Source organism: Stegastes partitus, unplaced genomic scaffold, assembly GCF_000690725.1.
Source record: "Stegastes partitus isolate 25-593 unplaced genomic scaffold, Stegastes_partitus-1.0.2 Scaffold1959, whole genome shotgun sequence".
Taxonomy (NCBI): domain Eukaryota; kingdom Metazoa; phylum Chordata; class Actinopteri; family Pomacentridae; genus Stegastes; species Stegastes partitus.
The window spans coordinates 67,906-90,069 of NW_007579690.1; the positions used below are offsets into that span (position 1 = coordinate 67,906).

The 22,164-nt window shown below is 46.9% G+C and overlaps 1 protein-coding gene across 1 annotated transcript; it reads right to left on the reverse strand.

The window, feature by feature from the left end:
• Positions 1–10,282: 10,282 nt before the first annotated feature.
• Positions 10,283–21,330, reverse strand: dusp8a (dual specificity phosphatase 8a). The gene is made up of 5 exons (XM_008303214.1): positions 20,512–21,330; positions 15,115–15,281; positions 14,853–15,012; positions 14,381–14,504; positions 10,283–14,052 (listed from the first exon to the last, which is right to left on the reverse strand). The coding sequence occupies exons 1-5, from the start codon at positions 20,627–20,629 to the stop codon at positions 12,816–12,818; spliced, it is 1,806 nt and encodes a 601-aa protein (XP_008301436.1). The 5' UTR covers positions 20,630–21,330; the 3' UTR covers positions 10,283–12,815.
• Between the last annotated feature and the right edge of the window lie 834 nt (positions 21,331–22,164).

Here is a 22,164-nt window from a genome sequence, read left to right on the forward strand (position 1 = left end):
TTGCTGTTTTCCTCCCTAATGACAGCTGCACTGGGGAGAAACCTTTAAATAGCTCTTCTGTTTTGGGTGCATTAAGCCATGAAGTTATGCATAATTAAGGGCTCAGAGACGTTTGCCTCCATCAGCTCCACTCACAATCCACCTCTTTGCTCATGTTTGTACTGACAAGGAGCTACGAGGAGTCGCGTACTGCCAAGGTGGAAATGACCAGAGCGACCACACCGGACGTCGCTCATCAGGAAGCCGACGGGCGACGTCCGGATCACAGCAAAAAAACTTTATTTCATTTGTTTTCTTGTCATGACAACACAGTCTTATGTTATATTAGCAGCTTCACTGTCGGACTTTTTGCGGCAGCAGCAGAACATAAATTACATATTTGTTTAAAAAAAAAAGAAAAAAGAAAAGAAAAAGAGAACCTCAGGCCTTTTCTTCCTCTAAACCCTTTAAAGCTTTTATTTATTTTTCGGATCAAACAAAGATAAGACGTACTGTACAAACCCAAAGACACACCACATACCTATAGATGAGTTCAGCGCCGCCGCCGGCTGAGCGAGGCCTCGGCTGCACCGTGACTGATATGATTTATTCATAGCTGGCAGCGGTAACTCAAAAAGCCATTAGGAGGCATTAAAGTGGAGACACCTCACATTACTCCTGCATAAATAATAAATGTTTAATAGAAGCAATGAGGAGCGTGCGCATATGTGTGTTTACATAAATTACACAGTAACTACACGAGACGCTTGTTTTGCAGCTTTAACGGAGCGATTTTATTTTGTCTACGTGCAACTAAAAGTGTGTTTTGTGGTTGATTCCAGAACTTTATTTATATTACTTTGAGGCATTTGATGAGTGAATGTAAAAGAAACACACATGCAAGATTAAAAGCACGAGATTAAAAGAAAAGAGAATAAAACTTTGAAGTAATTTGTCTTTGAACTACTAATAATCCAACCGTTGTCATATTTATGCTTAAAAATAAGATGAAGGTGCATAAACGGCCCTTCAGGCTCATATGTGTGTGTGTGTGTGTGTGTGTGTGTGTGTGTGTGTGTCAAATACATGTTTACTGTCAGCAGTCTGAGCTCATCGCTGATGGATTAATTTCCAGTTTCTCAACAATGATCATATAATATGAAGTGATGATAAAAAGGTTACTTTGCATGACTGGGTTTCAGATCATCGGCACCGCCAAGTCTGTCTGCCCGCGTGTCGATTCACTATATAATGTGTGTGTGTGTGTGTGTGTTTGCTCTTACGCTTGTGTCATTGCTGGCTCCACGCTGACGGCTGATGTCTTGCTGTATGAGTCAGTCTTAGCCACATTACTCATGTCTGCAGACCTACCTGGCTCCAGCGCTCCCATCTTACAGAGAAGAGCAGCGGTGGGGGGAGAAGGCAGAGGATTTGAATATCCAGGTGGAGAGTAAACTGTGATTTTTTTATAAAAGTGGGGAAGTGAAACCAGAAGGATCGGTTTACCAAAAAGACACCGAGAAACCACGAAGGGGTTTTTCAAGAAAAAAAAAGGGGGAAATCACTTCAGAGGTGCTGCACTTGCTGGTGCATCAAAGCCAAACTAACTCGTCTCCAGAATAAATGCCGTTTTGATGCGGTACATTTTCCATGAACACACTGATGCTTCCCCCCCCTCCTCCTCTCAGCGCTTTTCTGTTTCAAGCAAATCAGACATGAAGTCATTTTCAGCCAGAAGCAACTCAACAGAAATAGCTTGCATGTGGCTCTGAGGTCATGGGCACAGAGAGGAGGAATGATAACAGAGCAGCAGCCACAGACGCTGAGTGTCAGCAGTGAGCAGGCGGCTGTGAGAGAGATTCAGCCTTTTGTCTCGGCGACATACAAGTCATCATGTGTCTGTGATTGTAGAAACACAACAATGGGCCTAATTATGGAGAAGCGTTTACAGTAGAAACGGATTTCTGTTTATTCGCGCCGCATAACCGACAGAAAATAGTCTTTGAATGCAGAATGCGCGTAAACATGATCGTGCTGTCTGTATGAAAATAAAACCATTTTCACAAAACAACATAATTGTACCGCACCGTCTCAATAAAAGCACAATAGTCATGGCGTAAATATTGTTTACCAAACGCCTTTAAGGATTGTTTTGTGTGTGCTGTGTGGCCATCGGATCGGCGTCTAAACCACATGAGGTGCTTTTCCATTGGGGCAGATGTGAAGAGGTGCAAACTGGTACAGGAGGGACTTGGTTCTTTCAGGCTCATGTCATCAACTCTGAGTGCACTAAAACAATCCATCCATCCATCATCTATACACCGCTTAATCCTCACTAGGGTCACAGGGAGTCTATCCCAGCTGATTCAAGGCGAAGGCAGGTTCACCTGGACAGGTAACCAGTCTATCACAGGGCTACACTTAGAGACAGACAACCAAGCACACTCACATTCACACCTACGGACAATTTAGAATCACCAATTAACCTCAACATGTTTCTGGACTGTGGGAGGAAGCCGGAGAACCCGGAGAGAACCTGCAAACTCCACACAGAAAGATCGAAGACACGAACCAGCGACCTTCTAGCTGCGAGACAACGATGCTAACCACCGCTCCACCTTGCAGTCCCAGTAAGACAATGACAAATAGTATTTCCAAATAGTAATTTAGCATTTCTTTGGCCATAACTGGAGCTTGTAAGAAATAGAACAACGGAGGTTCACCTATACGACAGTTTGATCGTTGCAGATGTTGAGCTTCAGGCTGCGCTTGAACTTGTGGAGCAGGAACTTGCAGCCACATGAGGGTGAATCAAACCTTTGAGTGTGTTCCAACTGTAAGAAACACCGCCGTAGAGGGAGGATGAAAAAAAAATACCATCACTGATTGGTTAAACTCAGAGAAGACAAACGCTGTTTAATTAAAATCAAAGCAAATTTTTACCTCTTCTCCAGCAGCCATGTTGGCTAATACAACAAACCTCCCTCGTTTTATGTCCAACATGCTAACAGAACAGAGTTACATCCAGTAACTAGTGGTAACGTCGGGGTCAAAGCTGTCAAAGATTTTAACAGATACAGACGATTACAGGTTTGTTCCTCATGTCTGCCCCGAGTTGTTGCAGTGGAAAACCAGCCATTGTTATTTAGGCTCATCCTTCATTGTATAGCTTTTAGAGGAAAGTCGGTAGAAAAACATAATTTTGAATAAGAAAAGAAGCTCCTGTGACACCACAAAGCAGTTATTGGGCATTAACACAAATTATGAGTCATTTTTTTTTTAAATCCACGCCCACAGAAAATAACCCAGATCCCTTTAATCTTAGGTGCCGTAGCCTTAAAGTGGAAAACCTTTATCATGAATGATGGCAGGGTTTTATCTCTGAAGGTCTAAAACTACATTTAAAAAAATCACAAGACAAAATAAAGTCAAAAGGTTTTAAGTTCACGACTGATTGGATGACATTCAGTTTAAAGGAAGTAACACAACACCTGGATGTCAGTGGCGGCTAAAACTGGCTCGTCCTTTAAACAGTTGTTTTAAAATACTCCTCATCCCGTCTTCCAGAGAGACGAGGCAGTGTGTGAACTCAGCGCTACCACCTGAAACACCGTCCTCCTCAGCGGTGGTCCAGGATGTGGGCTGTGGAGCTGCAGATGCTGGGATATGGGATATGTGCTGCCGTGTGCTGCTGACTACAGTAGCAGAAACAGAGTCAGTGTGTGTGTGTGTGTGTGTGTGTGTGTGTGTGTGTGTGTGTGTGTGTGTGTGTTGACACGCTGATGGGGTTTGGACCTGGCCAGAGAGTGCTGATGGGGCTGATGCGGTGAAAGAGAGAGAGAGAGTTGCAGTTTGTTCCACCATTAGAAAAGACAGAGACAGATGTCAGCACCGGCAGCTGCTTTAGTCAGCACTTTGAACGTACATGCACGCAGTCATTCACAGTGACGAGGGGCTGCCTTGTTGCACATGCAGCGGCCGGTGGGGGAGATGAAGATACTCTCTCCTCTCTCTCTGTCTCATTGAGAGGCGCTCCTGAAAGCAGAAGCTAAGCGAAACCCGAGGACCGACGGGCTGATGTACATTCAATCTGCTGCTGGCTTCACCCGTGGAACAAAAGTATCGATCGTTTCTCACCTTCCTGTCAGGGGACAAAGCCGAGCTGCTGAGTTTGACCGGGAGCCAGCAGTAGGTGGCAGCAGTCAGTTACACAACACCTGCTTGAGTAATCAGAAAGAGCGTCCGTCTGCTTTCTGCTCTGTGCACAAATCGAAACCCCTGATCGCTCAAACACACTCCGGCTCCCATATAGATGGAAATTACATGGAGCCTGTCCTCGCTAGACTCAACCAGGTGGACGCCTGCTTGTTCATACGACCCGTTCCTCTGAGCACTTTGCTTGATGTTTATATAAAAGGCTCCAGACAGCTCAGCGTGTCCCTCACAGCCTTTCTTTGTTTTCCACTGATTTGCCAGTCTAGACACCCCCTCTTGTCTTGCTGTAAGGCTGCGGTGTGTAATACACAGGTGGCCATGACAACACTAACTGCATTAAGCTGGATTACCTGAGGCCTGCTGAGCCTCAGAGCCAATCAGGGATTCCTCCTCACCACAGGCCTCACAGACACACTCGTCTGTCGCTGCAGAAAACGCTCTAACCATCTCCCTGCGTTCATTTGTTTGGCTCATTTCACCGCGGCGAGTTGTAATTCGTGTAAGAAATGAAGACGGACTCATGAATGTGCTCATGAGTGCACGGGGGCAGCAGCAGGAAGAGAATATTGGACACATATGTTTGCACCAAAGGCCTGGCATGGAGAGAGGGGAACTACCACAGTCTGCCCAACGCACAGAACTTCACTTCTTTTTTCTTTTTGCCCGCTTGCGTGAGAGATGGATTGGGATGAGAGAAAGGTTAGAGAGAGGGAGTCAGACACAGAGCGAAATAGTAGGACGAGCAGGCTGCCAGACTCCAGGGTTATATAAGGACAAGAGTTTTCCATGGGAAAAAAAGGGCAAGAAATGCTGTTTGGAGTCAGTCATCCTTAGTGACGCGTGGAAAAGTGTGGAATGCTGCGCTGACGCAACTTTCGAGCAACAAACACATGTAATGAGTGCGCGTTTGCGATTAAAGTGTGCGAAAAAAAGAAGCTGCTGCGCGGAGAAGAAAGGGAGGAAGAGAAAGTGGGCATGTTCTGTGAAAATATGTGTGTGTGTGTGCGTGTGTGAGTCCACTCTTTGGATGTGTGCGAGTGGAAAAGTGGGGAAAGAGTGCCGTAGCTTGCTGACGTAACGGTTCCTAACTGTTTCCATATAGAAGGCCTGGGACGAGGCGCCAGGCAGCCCCTCGGCTTACGTCTGGTACCCATCAGCCACTGTGAGAGGGAGGAAACACACTGCAACACACACACACACACACACACACACACACACACATGCACGCTGACACGTAATATTATGCAACATACGTTCATGCACTTATAGAGATGCTGAGCTCAGCTTTCATTAGCTTGTTACAAAAAAACAGCACTGTCAACACAAAACACGACCATTTATTCATTCATATATCCGTTAGTGCTCATATACATGCACATCATTGGTTGTAGATAAACACTCATAACACACACATCCATGCAAACACACACACACGCTGTAGACATTCATACAAACTTGCAGAAACAAATAGAGAGGCCTCCGCAAACGGTTTGGTGAGTGCAAAAATAGCATGAACCTACATTATTGAATTCAAATCTGTCAGATCTCAGCCAAACTTAATTTGGAGTCAAACGGTGCATCTCTGCCAGATACGTCACAGGATCTGGAGGAGTGGTGTCCACCCCTCCAGCAGAGCTGCACAGATTTGGAGAGTCTATTTCGAAGAGAGGACGGCTGCACTCTAAAGAGGATTTGACACCATTCATGATTAATGATTGGGTTTCTTGAATATTCCGCTTCCTGTAATGTGCTGCACTCGTAAACTCCACATCCTGGTTTCAGAGCGCTGGAGATGCTAGCCAGAACACTTCAACAGAAATCACAATGCGGTGCAGAAGCCTTATCCACATTTCTGATCATTCTCCGCGAGCCTGATGTTCGTCACACAGAGAATAAACTCCATCGGATTCTGATGGGTTTTCAGTTTATCTGTGTTTCTACTGTCTGGTGCATCTGCATAATATCAGAGTTTTACTGAAAGCTGTGAAGTTACCGCAGCACAGGAGGGCACACAGAGTCTCAGGACGTCAGGGCTAACTGTATCCATCCATCCATCCATTATCTATACATCGCTTAATCCTCACTAGGGTCATGGGGGGCTGGAGTCTATCCCAGCTGACTCAGGGTGAAGGCAGGTTCACCTGGACAGGTAACCAGTCTATCACAGGGCTACACTTAGAGACAGACAACCAAGCACACTCACATTCACACCTACGGACAATTTAGAATCACCAATTAACCTCAGCATGTTTCTGGACTGTGGGAGGAAGCCGGAGAACCCGGAGAGAACCCACGCTGCACGGGGAGAACATGGAGACTCCACGCAGAAAGATCCCGGGTGTCCTCACCGGGACGCAAACCACCGAGCCACTTTGCAGCCCACTTATTCATTATGTGCAATCAAATCAGTGCTGCACCTAACACAGGTCTTTATAATACTTCAGTATTTATGCCAAAACACTTTACTGGTTGGTCATAGTCCGTCTACCACACCATTATGTCCATACAAATCCACATACACTCATCTCACTTGCATAAAAATCTGGTCACACAGATATGCATCCCACTTCTAGACACACTTTGCATCTACATGCACATATATGCATTCTTCCACTCGCCTTCACCCTCCCATATATGTGTTTTAACAAGCAAACAACATGTGAAGTAAAGAACTACTGAATGAAGTTAAGAAATAAATGAAAGCTACAAAAAAAAAAAAAGAATCTGTAAGCTATTTCAGGGCCCTGAACATTGGCAACAGGAAACCTGCACAGAAGTGCAGACTGCAGCACAACCAAGGAAAGACTGTAGACACGGCAGGTTACCCGAGATGCAGATCCATATAATACGAGCTGAGGGCACCTTGAAAAACACACACACACACTGAGGAAGCATATTGCAAAAGGATTATCTGTTATGATCCAGGTGATAAATACACGCAGCGACATGGCGGGCAGGATGCTCACGGTGGGGAGAATGAGTGTATTTCATAACCGCGGTGGTCTTGTCAGGGGGAATTCCCATGACGGCCATAAAATAAAGACAGACGCACCAGAAAAGCCGAGCGACTCAGCTGGAGACGCTGGTAATGCCATTACCTCCGCCTGTCTCCTATTGGTCTCGGTTGAAACGCTCATTAAGACAGCATTGTCCTCGGAGAAAAAGGGCTACGGGCCATCTGGTTTTGCATGTTGTTTGTGTTTTTTTTGTGTGTGTTGAAAGGATTTGCTTCATCTTCCTCGCTCTTCCTCACCTCACTCGTCAAGCCCCAGAACAACACGCCGGTTGTTCGGCCCAGATTTAACCTGAACGGCGGAGCTTCGGGGAGTGATGTGACGCTTTGTTTGCCGAGAGATGTTGTTTGATTGCGCGAGGTGAAATTCCACCATGACATCATGAAACCAAAACTGCCTTTGTAGTCAAGCCCCCATTGAGGGGATGCAATGAACTGGCCCCCCGCTGGATTTGGACGCTGTTTTTTTGCAACATCGGTGTACGCTGTATCCTCTGGGGGCAAATACCTTTCTTTGTCTTTCTCTTTCTCACACAAACACACCACTACCTCATCTCATTCTCTCATCCCCTGGAGGTAAGCACTGTTCAAACACATCACATCATTGGCAAACACCGCGCCCTCGCCAGTTGGCCCACAGACGCAGTCGGATAAGGAAGAGGTGGAGCGGGCGGGCAGGCAGGCGGGTGAAGACCTGAAAACTTGTCGTATGTGTGCTGGCAGTGAGAAGAGGAAGCAAAAGGATAATACCAGACAATGAGTCAATCTGGGAGAAAATAGGGAACGACGGGGTGACGTTATTCGGAGGCGTGGCGAAGAGGTTCCTTGTTTTTTAGACGTTCGTGTATCTGCACATGCTGTGCAACACCTGGGCAATCTAATGCAATTCAACACAACAACGCTGCCGTAAATACTGTTTCTATGAAGTATGTGCATACTAATGTAGGCAAAATTAGGAACATTTTTCAATATATTGCAGTCACCACATTTCTGACAACCAAAAATGGAAGAGACCTCGATACACGTGTGATTCATGGCACCAGCTGTTGTACTGGGGTGCATCACGATGTGCAGGTGTTTCTAATAAAAGCTCTATGAGTGTATGGTTTTCCATATTCCTCTGTCTTGTGCCTCAGGCCTCTTCAACCCTGTGGGAAAGTATCATCGATGGAGGCACATTCAAGTTTGTGCCGTTTCCACGTTTTCTTTAGTTGTGAATGAACACTGTCGGGATCCAGCTAAGTGGGGGGTTTAAGATGTTCCTTTTCCCAGGATGTCTGTGAAGATTCTCAGTCATCCAGGTCATGGATATTCTCGTAGATTAATCGTAACAACTGGACTTGCTTAAGTTTCTTGAAGACGTTTCACCTCTCATCCGAGAGGCTTCATCAGTTCTGACTGACTGGTATGTTTTTCCAGTTCCTCCTGGAGGATCCCAAGGTGTTCCAGGCCAGCTGAGATATGAAGTCTCTCCAGCAAATTCTGGGCCTACTTCAGGGTCTCCTCGCTGGTGGACATTCCTGGAAAACCTCCAAATAATAGCACCCAGGAACACGAAGGAGTAGGGAGTCCACTACCTCCGAATGTCCGAACTCCTTACCTGATCTTTAAGGCTGAGCCGGACCACCCTATGGCGTAAACTCACTTTTGCCGCTTGTATCCGTGAACAAATTATTTCAGATACTACTCAGATTCCATAACCATAGGGGAGGTTTGGATCATAGATTGACTAGCAGCAATTTTAAGAGCTTAACCTTCCGCCTCAGCTCCCTCTTCACCACGAAACTTTGGTACCGGATACCGGACGGTGTTTTCTCATCACTGGTGTAGAAAATCCAGAGATACTTAAACTCCACTGCTTTTCTACAGAGAGCCATGAGTCTGAGGTTCCCAAACCAGACACACCCCTAACACAGGCACCACCTTGAGATCCTATTCAGGAATTTCATGAAGAAGATCAGGATCAGAGACAAGGGGCAACCCTGGCAGAGATCAACACCTACTGGAAACGTGTTTGATTTCATGCCAAGAATACGAACACTTTGGTTGTACAAGGACCGGAAGGCTTGTTATAACGGTCCAGGTACCCTGATGCCCTGTGGCTTTTATTGAGTCCACGCACAAATGTGAACTGGATGGTCCAACTCCCATGACCCCCTCAACAACCCCACCTATGGACAGAGCTGGTCCACTGTCCCAATAATCCTTTATATTTATGATTTTTCAATATTTATTTTCATTTTCTGTATGTTGAAAATTTTCAGAGAAGCTGTAACTATAAGTCTAAATGCAATCAAGCAAGTAACTAAGTATAATGTTGAGGTACTTGAGTATTACTGTACTCCATCCTTCAGAGTGAACGGTCACTTTTGGTAAGTATTTGCTTTTTTGATGTGCAATAGTTAGCGTAGTTTAGCAACAAGGAGACAGCTAGCTTGGATCTTTTTTTTTTTGTCCTCCCAAAATATCAACTTTTCTTTTGTTGCACTTTGATATGTATGTGAGCAGATTAAACAAAATATTTGATAGTCTGTTAGTTTTAGCAGTGCTGTAGGTGGATTTTGTTACCTGGCTGTTTGTTTCCTTTTGCTAAGCTAAGCTAACCCACTCCTGGCTGTGGCTTTATACTTAAGTATATTTAGCTGATGATACTTTAGAAATCATGATTTTGATTGCTACCCGTACTTTCCTCCATCCTTCCATCACTTTCAATCCTGAACAAGAAGCAACAATCCAGTCTAAAGTTGATGTGGGATGGACGTGTTTTTCTCGAAAGCAATTCCGAATGCATCGTCTCTATTAAATAATTCACCAGCATATGGAACCGTGTGGCACTGGCAATGCCGGAGAGGAAAAGAAAATCAATGAAGCTGTGTTGTGTGGTCGGAGTGGAGTTTGTTAAACACAAAATCAATAGCGAGTCTCCAGGACTGTGGATGTCGTAATGTGTTGTTGGTCCGATGGCGGAATTCCCTTCCCAGCACTGTTTACAAACCCCCATGCGAACACACAAGAAGAAGAAGAAGAAGAGGAGGAGGAGGAGGAAGGAGGAGAAGAAGAAGAAGCAGAGAGGAGTTTGTATTTTGTCATGTCTGTATTTTTGTCTCATTTTCACAAAACATGTACAGGGGAAGGAAAAGCCTTTCAATAGAACCTGAGGTATTTTTGCATCAAGCAGCCTAAGGTATCAGGATTTTCTTTTTAAAAACTCATCTAAATTCATCAGTGTTCTTAGATGCGTTGCTATTTACACAACATAATAATAATAATAATAATAATAATAATAATAATAATAATTCAATAACAACAATTTTAGCAAATGGGACAGCCTGCATCATCCTTGTTACATGTCATAAATAATTCTAACAACATTTCTTAAAAATATAGGGAGGAGGGTGCGTAGGAGAGGAGGAGAGGTTGCTTGAGCCTCGGGGGGGAAACATAGGAATCTATGTCTGAACTTACTGTAGCTGCAGCAGCATAAGGTCAAAAGTCAGAGATCGCCAGAGAGTAAAGCTAATCAAGGGTCCAAGGAAAAAAAAAAAAAACACATTTTACATCATAAATAAATAACCGTCTCGCACCAGGAGAGCAAAGTTTTTCAATTCTTTCACCTCAGGATGTGAAGATCCTCACTTTTTTTTTTGTTTAATTTCCATTTTGTTATGCTGTTTTTATCAAAGCTTTGGAAAATAAGAAATAAGAGCAAAAAAAATAAAAATTAAAAATGACAGAGAGAGAAAGCAAGGGAGCTTTATGGACATGCATTGTGCTGATGTACCAGCAGCTGTGTACCCTGTGTTGGGCTTGGCTCACTGAAAGATCCCCTGAGAATGAACAAAAGGGTGTGTGTAGGGCCTTTGCTTTACATGTGTCGAGATAAGTGTAAGTGCATACAGTATGGGGTGTGTGTGTGTGTGTTGGTTTCGGCTTTGGTGGGACGCTCTGATGAATGATGAACTGGCGCTGGCTCGGAGAGGACACTTGGTTTGAGTCTTTAAATCTCCAACTAGTGAAAGAATGTGTGCCTGTTTGCATATAGTTGTTTTTATGCAAGCCCTCATGAAACTGGCAGAAAACGTTCCACTGTGTACGAGTGATGAGAAAGTGTCTTCCTCTATACGCAGTCAAACAAAACAGTCTTTTTAGTCGACGCTTGAGCCCTCAAATTTTGATAAATCCATGAACTCACACTGCAGCTGAGCCAAAACAGAGATTCTGCTCTTAAAAATCTCATTAGTGGGACGTCTGTGTCGCCCTCCGAATGGCTTTCGGAGTATCGTGTTTGCCAAGGTGTGAATGGCAATTGGACTGTTACCAGAAAGCAGAAAAGTGCATTTCAAAGCCATACATCACTCTCCCCAAAGAAGGAACTGCACATATTGCTTGCTTGAATTTGTTGAATGCGTGTATTTGTATGAGTGTGTGTTCATAAATACCATACAGCAAATAATAATAATAATAATAATTCAACAAAAGAAAAAAAAAAAAAAGAAAGAAATCCACAAAACATTATATTATTTCTCATTACCAGAATGAACCAATACAATAAATTAAAACCATAACTGAACAGAAGTCCATTAAAATTGCTATATATATTCATATTGTATATATAGTATTTGTCTGTCTGTAGTCAGCCTCTCAGGTGCATGCTCAGTGGTGACCATAGGTGGTGACTGGGAGCAGTGGGCGGGGGGCTTGGAGGGGTCTATGAAGGAGCTGAGGGGTCATTAAGTGAACCCCCGTCAGCATCCTTAAACCTCAGTCCCGTCACGCTGTTAACACTGGAAACAAGGGAGCCAAAGTCAGGAGAGACACTCTGTGCTTTAGGGGGGAAACGCTGCCCGTCGTCACAGTCTTTTCATCAACAGATTGCCGAGGATCCTTCATCGTTTGGATGCAGTACCGCCTTTGTGTCAAGTCCTTAGGATCGCTCTGCCTTGTGCTGTGGTAATGTGAGTAGACGGTGCTGTTAAGGAGTCCACCACTGTTGTTGATGTTGTTATGCAGAGTCTGTAGCAGGCAGAGCCAGCGGGAAGGGTGCAGACATAGCCGTGCGAGGTTCTGAGGCTCTCTGACACTGGGGTGAAGCTTTGGGAGGAAAAATGGGGCTTGGTTCAAATCACAAGCTATACACCCACTGAAGCACACTACATTTGACCACAGGCAAGCAGTTTGTGTCTGAGCTCTGTCAAAATAGGGGAATTCTATATATTAAGGATGCAACATGACATTTGCCCTGGGTTCTTTCTTTTTATCTGTGACAGAGCTCATAAACATAAAGAGTTTCAGTACCTACAGTCTCCCCCTTTGCCTCCCCCTCCCTCAGACTTTTCTGCACATTTTCACAAGAGTTCAGGATGGGTATGGTCTGCTAAGCACCACATCTGAGGCTCTGTCTGTCCAGGTGCGAAAGCTAGTTCGCTTGCTAACCTTTTCACATTTACTCTCAGCTTGTATGTGTCCTTCTCTTTGTTGGAGTCTTTAACACTGTCTGAGAGGGGAGCACAAAAAAAATCTCTTCTGCTCCACCTCATAAGTCCTCTTCTCCCTCTAAGCAGGTCCATTTTTGCCCCCAAGGGACAGCTCTGATCATGTCCATTATCTGTCAGGATACCTCGATGATCTCCATGCTCCCAGAGAAGCTTGACTGCTTTCCGATCTTGCCCAGTTCTTCTCGGGACCTCGTCTCGGAGATGCCCTCCTCAAACTCCATCTGACAGCTGCGCCGTTTGAACTGTTTCTCTGACGCGGGTCCGCTGTTGTTTGAGCTGCTTGACATGGTCACCGACGACGACGACGTCGAGTCCCGGTGGTCTCTCTGTGTCTGTGGTGCCGACGGCTTCTCCCTCTGCGATTTCTCTCGTAACCGCACGCCTTCGCTGCACCCAAACGCCACATATGCCGAGCTGCTACCGAACCTTACCGAGGACTCCTCTCCCCCTCCACTTCCTCCTCCCAGCTCCATCTCCCCCTCACCCCCTTCCTCTGCCCCAAAGTGCCAGGGAGCATCTGTGGTTGGGGTGACTGGAGTGACGGGAGTGGTGGCCTGGACAGTGTCTCTATGTTTGGTCCACATGGCCCCAGACCCCACTGTGGGCACAGAGGGGAGTGAGAGCAGCAGGGAGCCCTTCAGGTTTTCATCCAGGCTGGGGCTCTTGCGGTCCAACAATAAGTTGAGGGACTGTGGAGGTTGGTGCGGTTGGGAGTGGACCGGGGAACTGCCGCAGCTGTGCTTGGTTTTTCTTCTGGGTCTGGATGAGGATGAAACAGATCGATGGACTCCTTCACCTCCACCAAGCCCCAAACCTCCTATGCTGCCCCCGCTGCCTGGTGAGGGGAAAGGTGAATCAGAGGAGCTGGGGCTGTCTAGGACGGGAGAGCAGACACCGTTGGAGGTGCCTGTTCCTGGGCTGTCAAGCTTGCACAGCTTGGGGACGTCTTCAGAGTGTGTGGGCACCAGGCTGGGGCAGTGGGGGCTGCTCGGGGAGTAGACAGACTTAATGTCCAGGGAGAAGGAGCGCTTGAGCCGGTTAGTGTCCATGATCCTCTCCGCAGAGAGGTGCAGGCCGTTGAAGCCTTGCTGGAGGGATGTGGGTGACGGCAGCTTGGGTTCTGGTGGGATGTGTGGCTCAGCAACAGATGAGTCGTAGTTGCTGTGGTGGCCATTCATCTCGAAGCCTGTGGTGACTCCATTGACCTCTGAGCTCTGCTTGGTGTTGTTGTCAGACTTCTTGTCGTCAGAGGTTAAAGCTTGGAGTAATCGCAGGCCCTTCTCAAACTCCAGCAGCTGACCCAGGAAGTTGAAGTTAGGCGATATGGACGGTCTTCTGTCCTTCACAAACCTGTCAGAAGAAAAACAGAAAAAATAAGTCAGAGGAAAAGATTTTACAGTAAATAACTTTTGAAGGTCAGAATTACCCTAAATGACCTACGCAGAGGATGTGAAGAGTTTTACTGCTGCACAGCACAGAATAATATGCCAGCGTTGTCCTGACAGGGCAAAGCTAAACCTTTTATTTACAAACTCTGCTCCCTGGCAGCCAGCTAACAATTTCAATTCACACAATTGGGGGGAAGGGGTCATCTAGCATTTCTTTTGACCGTGAGTTGTCTTTTTACTGCGGCTGACACCTTAGCTCAGCTGGCGGTGGGTGGGAGGAGCGAGCGTACCTGTAGGCATCATCCGATGACAAGCCCATTGTCTTCATGATGTATGCGATGGCGATGGTTGCTGAACGTGAGATTCCAGCCAGGCAGTGCACAATGACTCTGCAGTTTGACACCTTAGCTTTGTCTGTCGGGAAGGGAAACGAACACGAATGAATACACACAATTATACATGAATACACACAGCGCTACAGATCCCTGACAGGTCTCCTCCTTAGCAGAAAGTCTCTGGAGACAATCAGCGAACTGACATTACCAGGAAGAGTACAGGCGCGTTACACCCGACACTATTGTTACCTGGGCTGCACGTGAATGCTCATCAGCCTGGACAATGTGCGGATGTGTTGTATTGAATATCGCGGCATTCTTTAGCGCATAACTTGAGATGAATTCACTTCCTTATGAACAAACTTCTCTCTTCACCTTTAATCCAAACACATCATATCTTGTTTTACTGTATTTTCCCATCTCTTACCTATGAATTCGTTAGTTTTATCCAGCCAGGGAAGCAACTTCTCACAGTAGTTGTCGTTTACTGGGATGCGCATGAAATGGCTCTCGCTGATGAAGTCTGGTTTGGGGCAGGTGTTGCTGGCGTTCAGCACATAGGTGATCCCATTCTGAGCCATCAGATCCTACAGAGGTAGAGACACAAAGGGTATATGGTCATGATCTGCTGCCAGGTAACAAGTCAGCCATCTTTAATTGAAGACAATTAACGAGGGAATAAATTCTACCTTGTTGAGGACGTCTTTCTGTGATCCCAGGTAGAGGTGTGGCAGGATGCGAGTGGGCCCTACGTTAGCCACCGGCAGACAGGGCTGGGACAAGCTCATAGGCAGAGCAGTGGCAGGCTTCCCTTCGCACAGGCCGGGGAAGCAGGAGGAGAAAGCTGCAAAGCCTCCTGCAGGGAGAGAAGAGAGGGAGAGAGCCGGTTAGCTACACTAATGGTTTTCCACAGAACGGCCGCACAGCATACTGGGAACTGTGACTCCCAGGAACATTGCACAACGCGGCGTTTGCAGGGCAGACGGACGCTCAATAGACTTTTCAGAGGTGAATCTGGGCTACGGCGTCTGGGTCCCGCTTAGTGCAACAGAAGCAAAAAATGAGGCTCTCTGTGCTCCTGTGTGTGAGTTAGGTTAACTGCGGGGCGGCCAGGAATGCGCGTCTGGCCCTTTAAGAGGCAGGCGGCTCCACTTTTGGCATATGTGTATGCGAGTGTGTGTGTGTGTGTGTGTGTGGCTCTGTTTCCTGCATGAGCTCATGTCCTGTAGCAGTGCATTGCGTCAGGCTGGGGGAATGAGAGAGGCCACAGGTGCAGGGCCAGGACAGAGGCCCAGTAACATCCCCCTGACAACCGCACAGCACACACACACACACACACGCATGCACGAGAACACACACATGCACACACACACACTTATATTAACAAGATGAAGAAGACACATAATCCTGCAGTCGACATATGCTTAATATTCACTCTCACTGTCTTTAATTCCCTCTCCACCCAAAGCGCACACACACACACACACACACACACACACACACACACACACAAATGCACACACTCATCATTACTCTGCAGTACAGTGGTTGTATAACTACAGGGTGGGGGACAACGAGGGAAGGTGGGGGTGAGGTGTGTGTGTGTGTGTGTGTGTGTGTGTGTGTTGAGGAGTGGGTAATGACCTCGCTGAGGAAGAAGGGAGGGCGAGTGCTTCAAGGAAACCCTGAGCCACAGAAAGGAGATTAGAACCTAATCTAGGTTCAGCCCTGCCTGACCCAATCTGGGCTGCACACCGAAACACACACACACACACACACACACACACACACACACACACGACGCACACTCGCAAAACGCACGGAGTGAGAGTGAGTGAGACATGACATCACTGTTCTAAAGTAGCGCACACAGGACGCTGCCTTCCGCTGTAACACACACCCAGCCGCTGTGCTCATGTAGCACGCAGTGTCGGCGGCATGAACGAGATCTTGGGTGAGTTGATAGAAAGAAAAAAAAAAGCTGCAAAAACTTTGGTCTTTGGAGCTATTTCACAACAGCTTCAGAGGAGAGCGAGGACGCCGGGTGCATCCTCATGACCCAGTGCTATTCTGGGTGCACTGCCCCTTTAAGAGCAAAGTGAAGAAGGCCTGTCTGTTTCCAGCTATTAATGGCAACCGGCGGAGCGATGACATCAGCGCTCCACATGGGGGGTGGAGTGGAGAGAAGGGTTAGATGAATGCAGGAAGAGAGATCAGATAAGTTACACGAAACAGGAGGGAAAGTTTAATGCAAAGAAGGAGAGGCCGAGGAAGTGCTGCCGTGCCAGCGCCAGCTATATGATCTAACCGTTTTGGCCCTCATTGTGTAGACTAAACACACATCTCACACTTGGCTTTGGGCTAAACTGTACGACTTCCACCAGATCTTCTCTCGAGTGATCCTGTGGGCAGTGCTACAGCATCACTAATTGATTGAACAGAGAGAGGAAGGGTTCTTTGAAGGATCTCTTCCTGGTTTCTCTGTTCCCAGGCTGCTGGCGTTGGGAGGACACACACACACACACACACATGGAAAAGCAAAAATAAATAAACAGTGCTACATATAGTATATACTGTATCTGTGCGAGGAAGCCGTATGTTCCTGGAGCCAGTTAAATCAACAGGAAAAGCCTCACGTCACACAGCAACCATTTCCCTTTCTGTGTGAGGACATTGTTAGAGAGTTGTTAGAAGGACAGACGGCAGGACGTTCCAGTCGGTGTGGGTAACAGTCAGGAGAAAGTCTGTTTGTGAACACATGAATGAAAGCGCCCCTCTAAAAATGTTCCCCGTTTGATCTTGCGTGAGTCTGGATTAATAATTACACCCGTGATTACTGTAGCTGACCTCATCTCGCGTTAAATAAACATAAAAGCGCAGGAAGGCCGGCCAGTGTGCGAGCGGGGAAGTGAGTAAGGGGTTACTGGCATGGAGAGGGGCTGAAGTCAGAGATAAGAAAACAGGACTGTGTGTGCCGGCCTGCTTTTTTTAAAGGAGCGATTACATTGCAGCGACATTACGTCAACACAATTACAAACACCTTCCTTGTAGTCAAAGCTCTACATGGTCGGGCTGCTAATGGACGTTAGTCACACAGGAGATAGCGTGTTATTGTCACCTCGTCACCTGACCCCGGTCTACTTAGGGTTGCCGTGACAACGAGGCAGGGGCAGTGATGTTGACGGCGGTTGGCTCGGCGTGTCACACAAGGGCACACCAAACAGATAGACACACCAAACAGCCCAAAGAGACGCGGCCTCGCATTCTGCACGAGAAAACGATGACACATCCGTCCATTCCAATCGGAGCGCACACATGAACGCGGCGTACACTCACACTGAGGTCACCGAAAATACCCCGTGACACACACCAGGCCAGCTGTCAGTGAAGATGACATCAGAAAGTCAAACGGGAGAGATGAGTTCACCTTCAGTGCAGCGCGATAATCAGCAGAAACCACGTTCAAGTCGAGAGATAAGCTGCAAAAAAAAATGAACCCTCGACATTTAACGAGAAGCACAAACCTACAGCGTCTGTGGAACGAAGGCCTCCGCGAAAACGAAACGTCATTTTCAGTCACTCACTGGAAGTCGGGATGTGACTAACACAAGGTCTGAACATACATTCTAAAAAAAAAAAAGAAAGAAAGAAGGAAAGAAGAAAAAGTTCAGGGAGAAGGAAAACACGCAAGCGGGAAAGAGGGCACTGTGTCGCCATCGGCAGCGCTAGCCAGCGGTGACTTCCTTTTTCCGTTTTTCTCTGCCCACTTCATCATTTATGCAACTGCTTATTTTCCTCTCTTGCCCTGTCAGAGCCAAGCACTCAGGCCTTCTTTGTTCGCTGGTAGCGAGCGGAGGTCCCCCCCGTTTCTCATCAGTCATTTCCCGCATTTAACATAAAATCTGTATTTCAGTCTGAAAGTGCAGGTTATTATCCGTTAAAAAGAGTGTGTTTAATGGAGGACATTTGGATCAAAGTCGGGCTTTTTTTTGGGAGCTTTACTGCAGCAGAAAGCTTAAAAATGAATGAAGGAGGAATTGTGGAGGTATTGACCAGATGGAGAGAGACACATGAAACACCTGCCTGGCGGTTATGGTTAATGGGAGCTCTGCTGTTACATCACTGCCGTTGGTACAATTGACTGCCTTGTCAATACAAGCTCTCCCCCTTCCTCTCGCCTCTGTGTGTGTCTGTGTGTGTGCGTCTGTGTTGCTTTCAGTTGCCCTCTTTAACTCGTCTGTTAATGGAGAGGACACACACACACACACACACAAAACTCTCCACAGCCCGGGGGCATTGATCTGCCTGAATAACTACCCCCGCACCCCTCCATTGCTCTCCTCTGTGGTTCATATCAGGGGAGACATGACGCCATCCTCTGCGCCCCTCCAGCTGTCCCCTCCACTATGAGGGGACATTAGCATCTGAATGTGAACCCCCCCTCCTCCTCCCAGCCCTCCCAACATGACATCATTGCACACATGTCCCACTCAGCTCCACAAAGGCTGTGCTGGAGCCCGAAGAAGCGATGAGGAGAGTGTTTTAGCGGGCAAAGCGCGCCGCGTCTGTCAGAAATGTGGAGATTGACAGAACGCGAATGAGCAAGTAGGATGAGGTCATTGCTTTCGGCGCACGGCGTCAGCTTTATGACGGGCCGGGAACGACTGTATGATTAACATGTTGTCTCGGCTGATGGTTAAACTGTTTATTGTTCCTTTATCTTGCTGGGCCGATAGCGGGAATATGTCACTTTGAGCAATGGCTGTTTCAACAGGGCTGTGTTACTGCAATATAGGACTATAAACCCTCCTGTAATTTAGGCTGCATTCACAAGTCTATTTCCACAGCGATGTGTTAAAGTGCCTCAGTACCTGTGACACACGCAGATCTATTTTCACCCGCTGATGCCAAACGTGTGATTTTCTTGCAGGCTTTATCTGAGCTAATGAACTTGGCACCTCCAGCAGCAAAACCTGTCTGTGTAGACATAAGCTGTGCTTGTCCACGTGCACGAACAGTGTGAAGAAAGGCAGGTGTAGCGAGGTGGTGTGCTAACTGCTGTGACCCAGCGCTTCGACATGTCCTGATATTCATGTAGAGTCTGCGTTTACATACAAACTTTACTTAAATAATCCAATAATAACACTGAATAATTGTAATGGATAATAGATATTTTGTGCAATATGCATGCTGCTGTGTTGTTGCATAAAAGGATTTTTCCACAGTGCCATTGCTCTGCATTGCCTCATCGCTCTGTGTGAAAAGGTGTTATGTTAAACACCTGCAGTGCACACTGCACACATATTGATAACATAATCTCCACAAGACACCATTCTGCAGAGAGAAAGAGTGAGCAGGAGCGAGAGAGAAAGCCAAGAGCAGAGGAGAAGAAAGAGAAAGAGCCTTTGTGATAGTTTTACATCTCAATGACCACAGGCTGAGAGAGCATGAGCACTATGTCATACCGCGGGTCACGGCTCTCATTCTTCCCCCCCAGAGCCCTTTTTCCCTCCTCGCTTTCCTCTTCATCGCCTCTCGTCTTCATGATGTCATCCTCTTAATCTCTCTTCTTCCTATTCTGCCTCTCTAAACAAATTAACTGCACAAACAAAAGGTGGGAAAACAATTAACAGGTTTGGCTTGTTCCCCGTGACGTATTCTTTCAGCCTGTTGTAGCAGTAAATCTCACTATTGATCCAGTACACGTCCTTAGAATTCACTTCACATCTATCTTTCATTTGCGGCAAGCCTGCACTGGAACACATCGATACCTGAGGGTCCACTGCACCTTTGTACTCGTCTGCAGCGCATAACCCATTATCGGGGGCTTTCCCCTCGCACACAACTTTCATACTTGCATCCAACAATAGTGTATTTTACAGCTATGCTCCCAGGAGCTCCGTAATCCACATCATAAATCACATTCCATGTTCCATGCATCTTCTGCATGTACGCCACACACACACACACACACACACAGGCCTCCATCCTCAACATGTTGCTCGCCTAAGAGGGATTTTCTAGGATTATTAACCTGCAAACACACATTCACACACGCATCCCTTCTCCTCCAGGTGAATACACACCTCGAAGCTCTCTCCCCTCCTTCATCCGGCGGACCCTGATCTTCAGCCTCATGTCTGTGTCCTGCAGGTCCGGCCAAAAACAGTCCTCCGCTGGGGCAATCACCACATCCAGAGGCATCCCCCAGAACACACTCTGTCTCACGCAGACACACACACACACACAACAAATGTTCTGCTGCTCCTTCCTTCAGGGATGGAGCGACCCCTTCGCCACACAAAAAAATGTCAGAACAAACAAACAGAACTGTTCTCCTTCGAGGGCTGATCGAGGTGATCCCTCAGTCCGAGTGTACAAAAAAAAACCCCAAGTCCACAAAAGTCCACTCTGGTCGAGTCGGCTGTTCCAGTGTCCAAGTAGTGACCCTCAGAGAAATGGACACAGTACAAGAAAAACTAGTCCAAAATGTCTGTAGCCACGTTCCTCAAGTCAACATATGGCCAAAATGCCATGCAATGACCACAAAAATTCCTACAATGCTCCTGCGTCAATATTTGGTAATTCTGCGGTTTCGCGAAGAATGGTCGCCACAGAGACAGCGAGGGGAAAAACAAAAGTGAGTAGCCTGTAATGCCTGTATGTAAACGCCAGCTGTAATCTGCCTGCAGCTGGTTTACAGAGCGTCTGTGTGTTCCTCTGAGCGCTCTCTCTGTCTCTGTGAGTCCACAGCCAGAAGAGCAGCCCACTATTGTTGTGCCGCTCCGCTCTGCCCGACTCTCATTCGCTCAGTCACTGGCTTCACTCCTCCCTCTGCCTCCCTCCTCCTCTCTGTCTCTCTGCAAAGAGGATGACGGAGCTGCACTCTCTCCTCGAGCTCTGGGGGTGAATGAGCTCACTTGCCGTGAGCTCAGACTCTACCCAGCCTCCCTCCCTTCCTCCCTCCCTCCCTCCCTCCTCTGCTACCTCCCTCTCTTGTGGAGCCAGCACTCCGTCATAGCTAATGTCTAAGGCATGTAACCACATTCCTTACTCACCCAGCAAATATGCGGCCACCTCAGGGGCCTAGCTAAGAAGCAGGCCTCTATCAGGGCAGGATGGAGGCTGAGACACAGTTTTTCGAGCCGTTAGCGAACGCGTACATGTCGCTACAACACTGACTGGCGTCTGTGATGTTAGTTGCAGAGAAGAGAATTTATAGTGCATGGAGATGTGATTCCTAACATGTAAGGTGGTGTTTGATTGTTTCTGGCAAATTGTTTAAAAGGAATACAGCAGCTGAGATGCAGAATTGTGCTTTTTTAAATGAAATAATTTGATTTCTGACTCAATCTGTATTAGATTTATAAGAGGAATATTTCAAAGTAAATACCTACATTAAGTTGACTGCCTTAAATGTACTGTAGCTTCTAAGCACATTACATTTACCACAGAGGGGGGGATTAAGACTGTGCAGTGTGTTGACAGCTGATTTGTCTGTGAAGGTGAGGGAATGTGTGTGACTTCACCACGTTTCCTGCGCTGGTTCATGTCTAACGCGCCTGTGTTTGGACACCCTGTTCTTGTCTTCGTGGATGTAAAGTCAGGGAGGTGAGGAGAGAGGAGGAGTGAGAGAAAGAAAGTAGAGCTGAGCAGAAGTACGGAGGGAAAAAATGAAATGAAAGCAGACAAAAGAACCAGAGGTGATGAGAAGACCAAACAAGCTCGTGGTCGGCAGC

Excerpts from the sequence above, each read along its gene's own strand:
- dusp8a (XM_008303214.1), bottom strand. The coding sequence starts at position 20,629 with ATGCCTCTGGATGTGGTGATTGCCCCAGCGGAGGACTGTTTTTGGCCG. Across the intron at positions 15,013-15,114 it reads AGAAAGACGTCCTCAACAAG|GATCTGATGGCTCAGAATGG; the intron begins GTAGAATTTATT and ends CTACCTCTGTAG. Across the intron at positions 14,053-14,380 it reads TCATCGGATGATGCCTACAG|GTTTGTGAAGGACAGAAGAC; the intron begins GTACGCTCGCTC and ends TTCTTCTGACAG.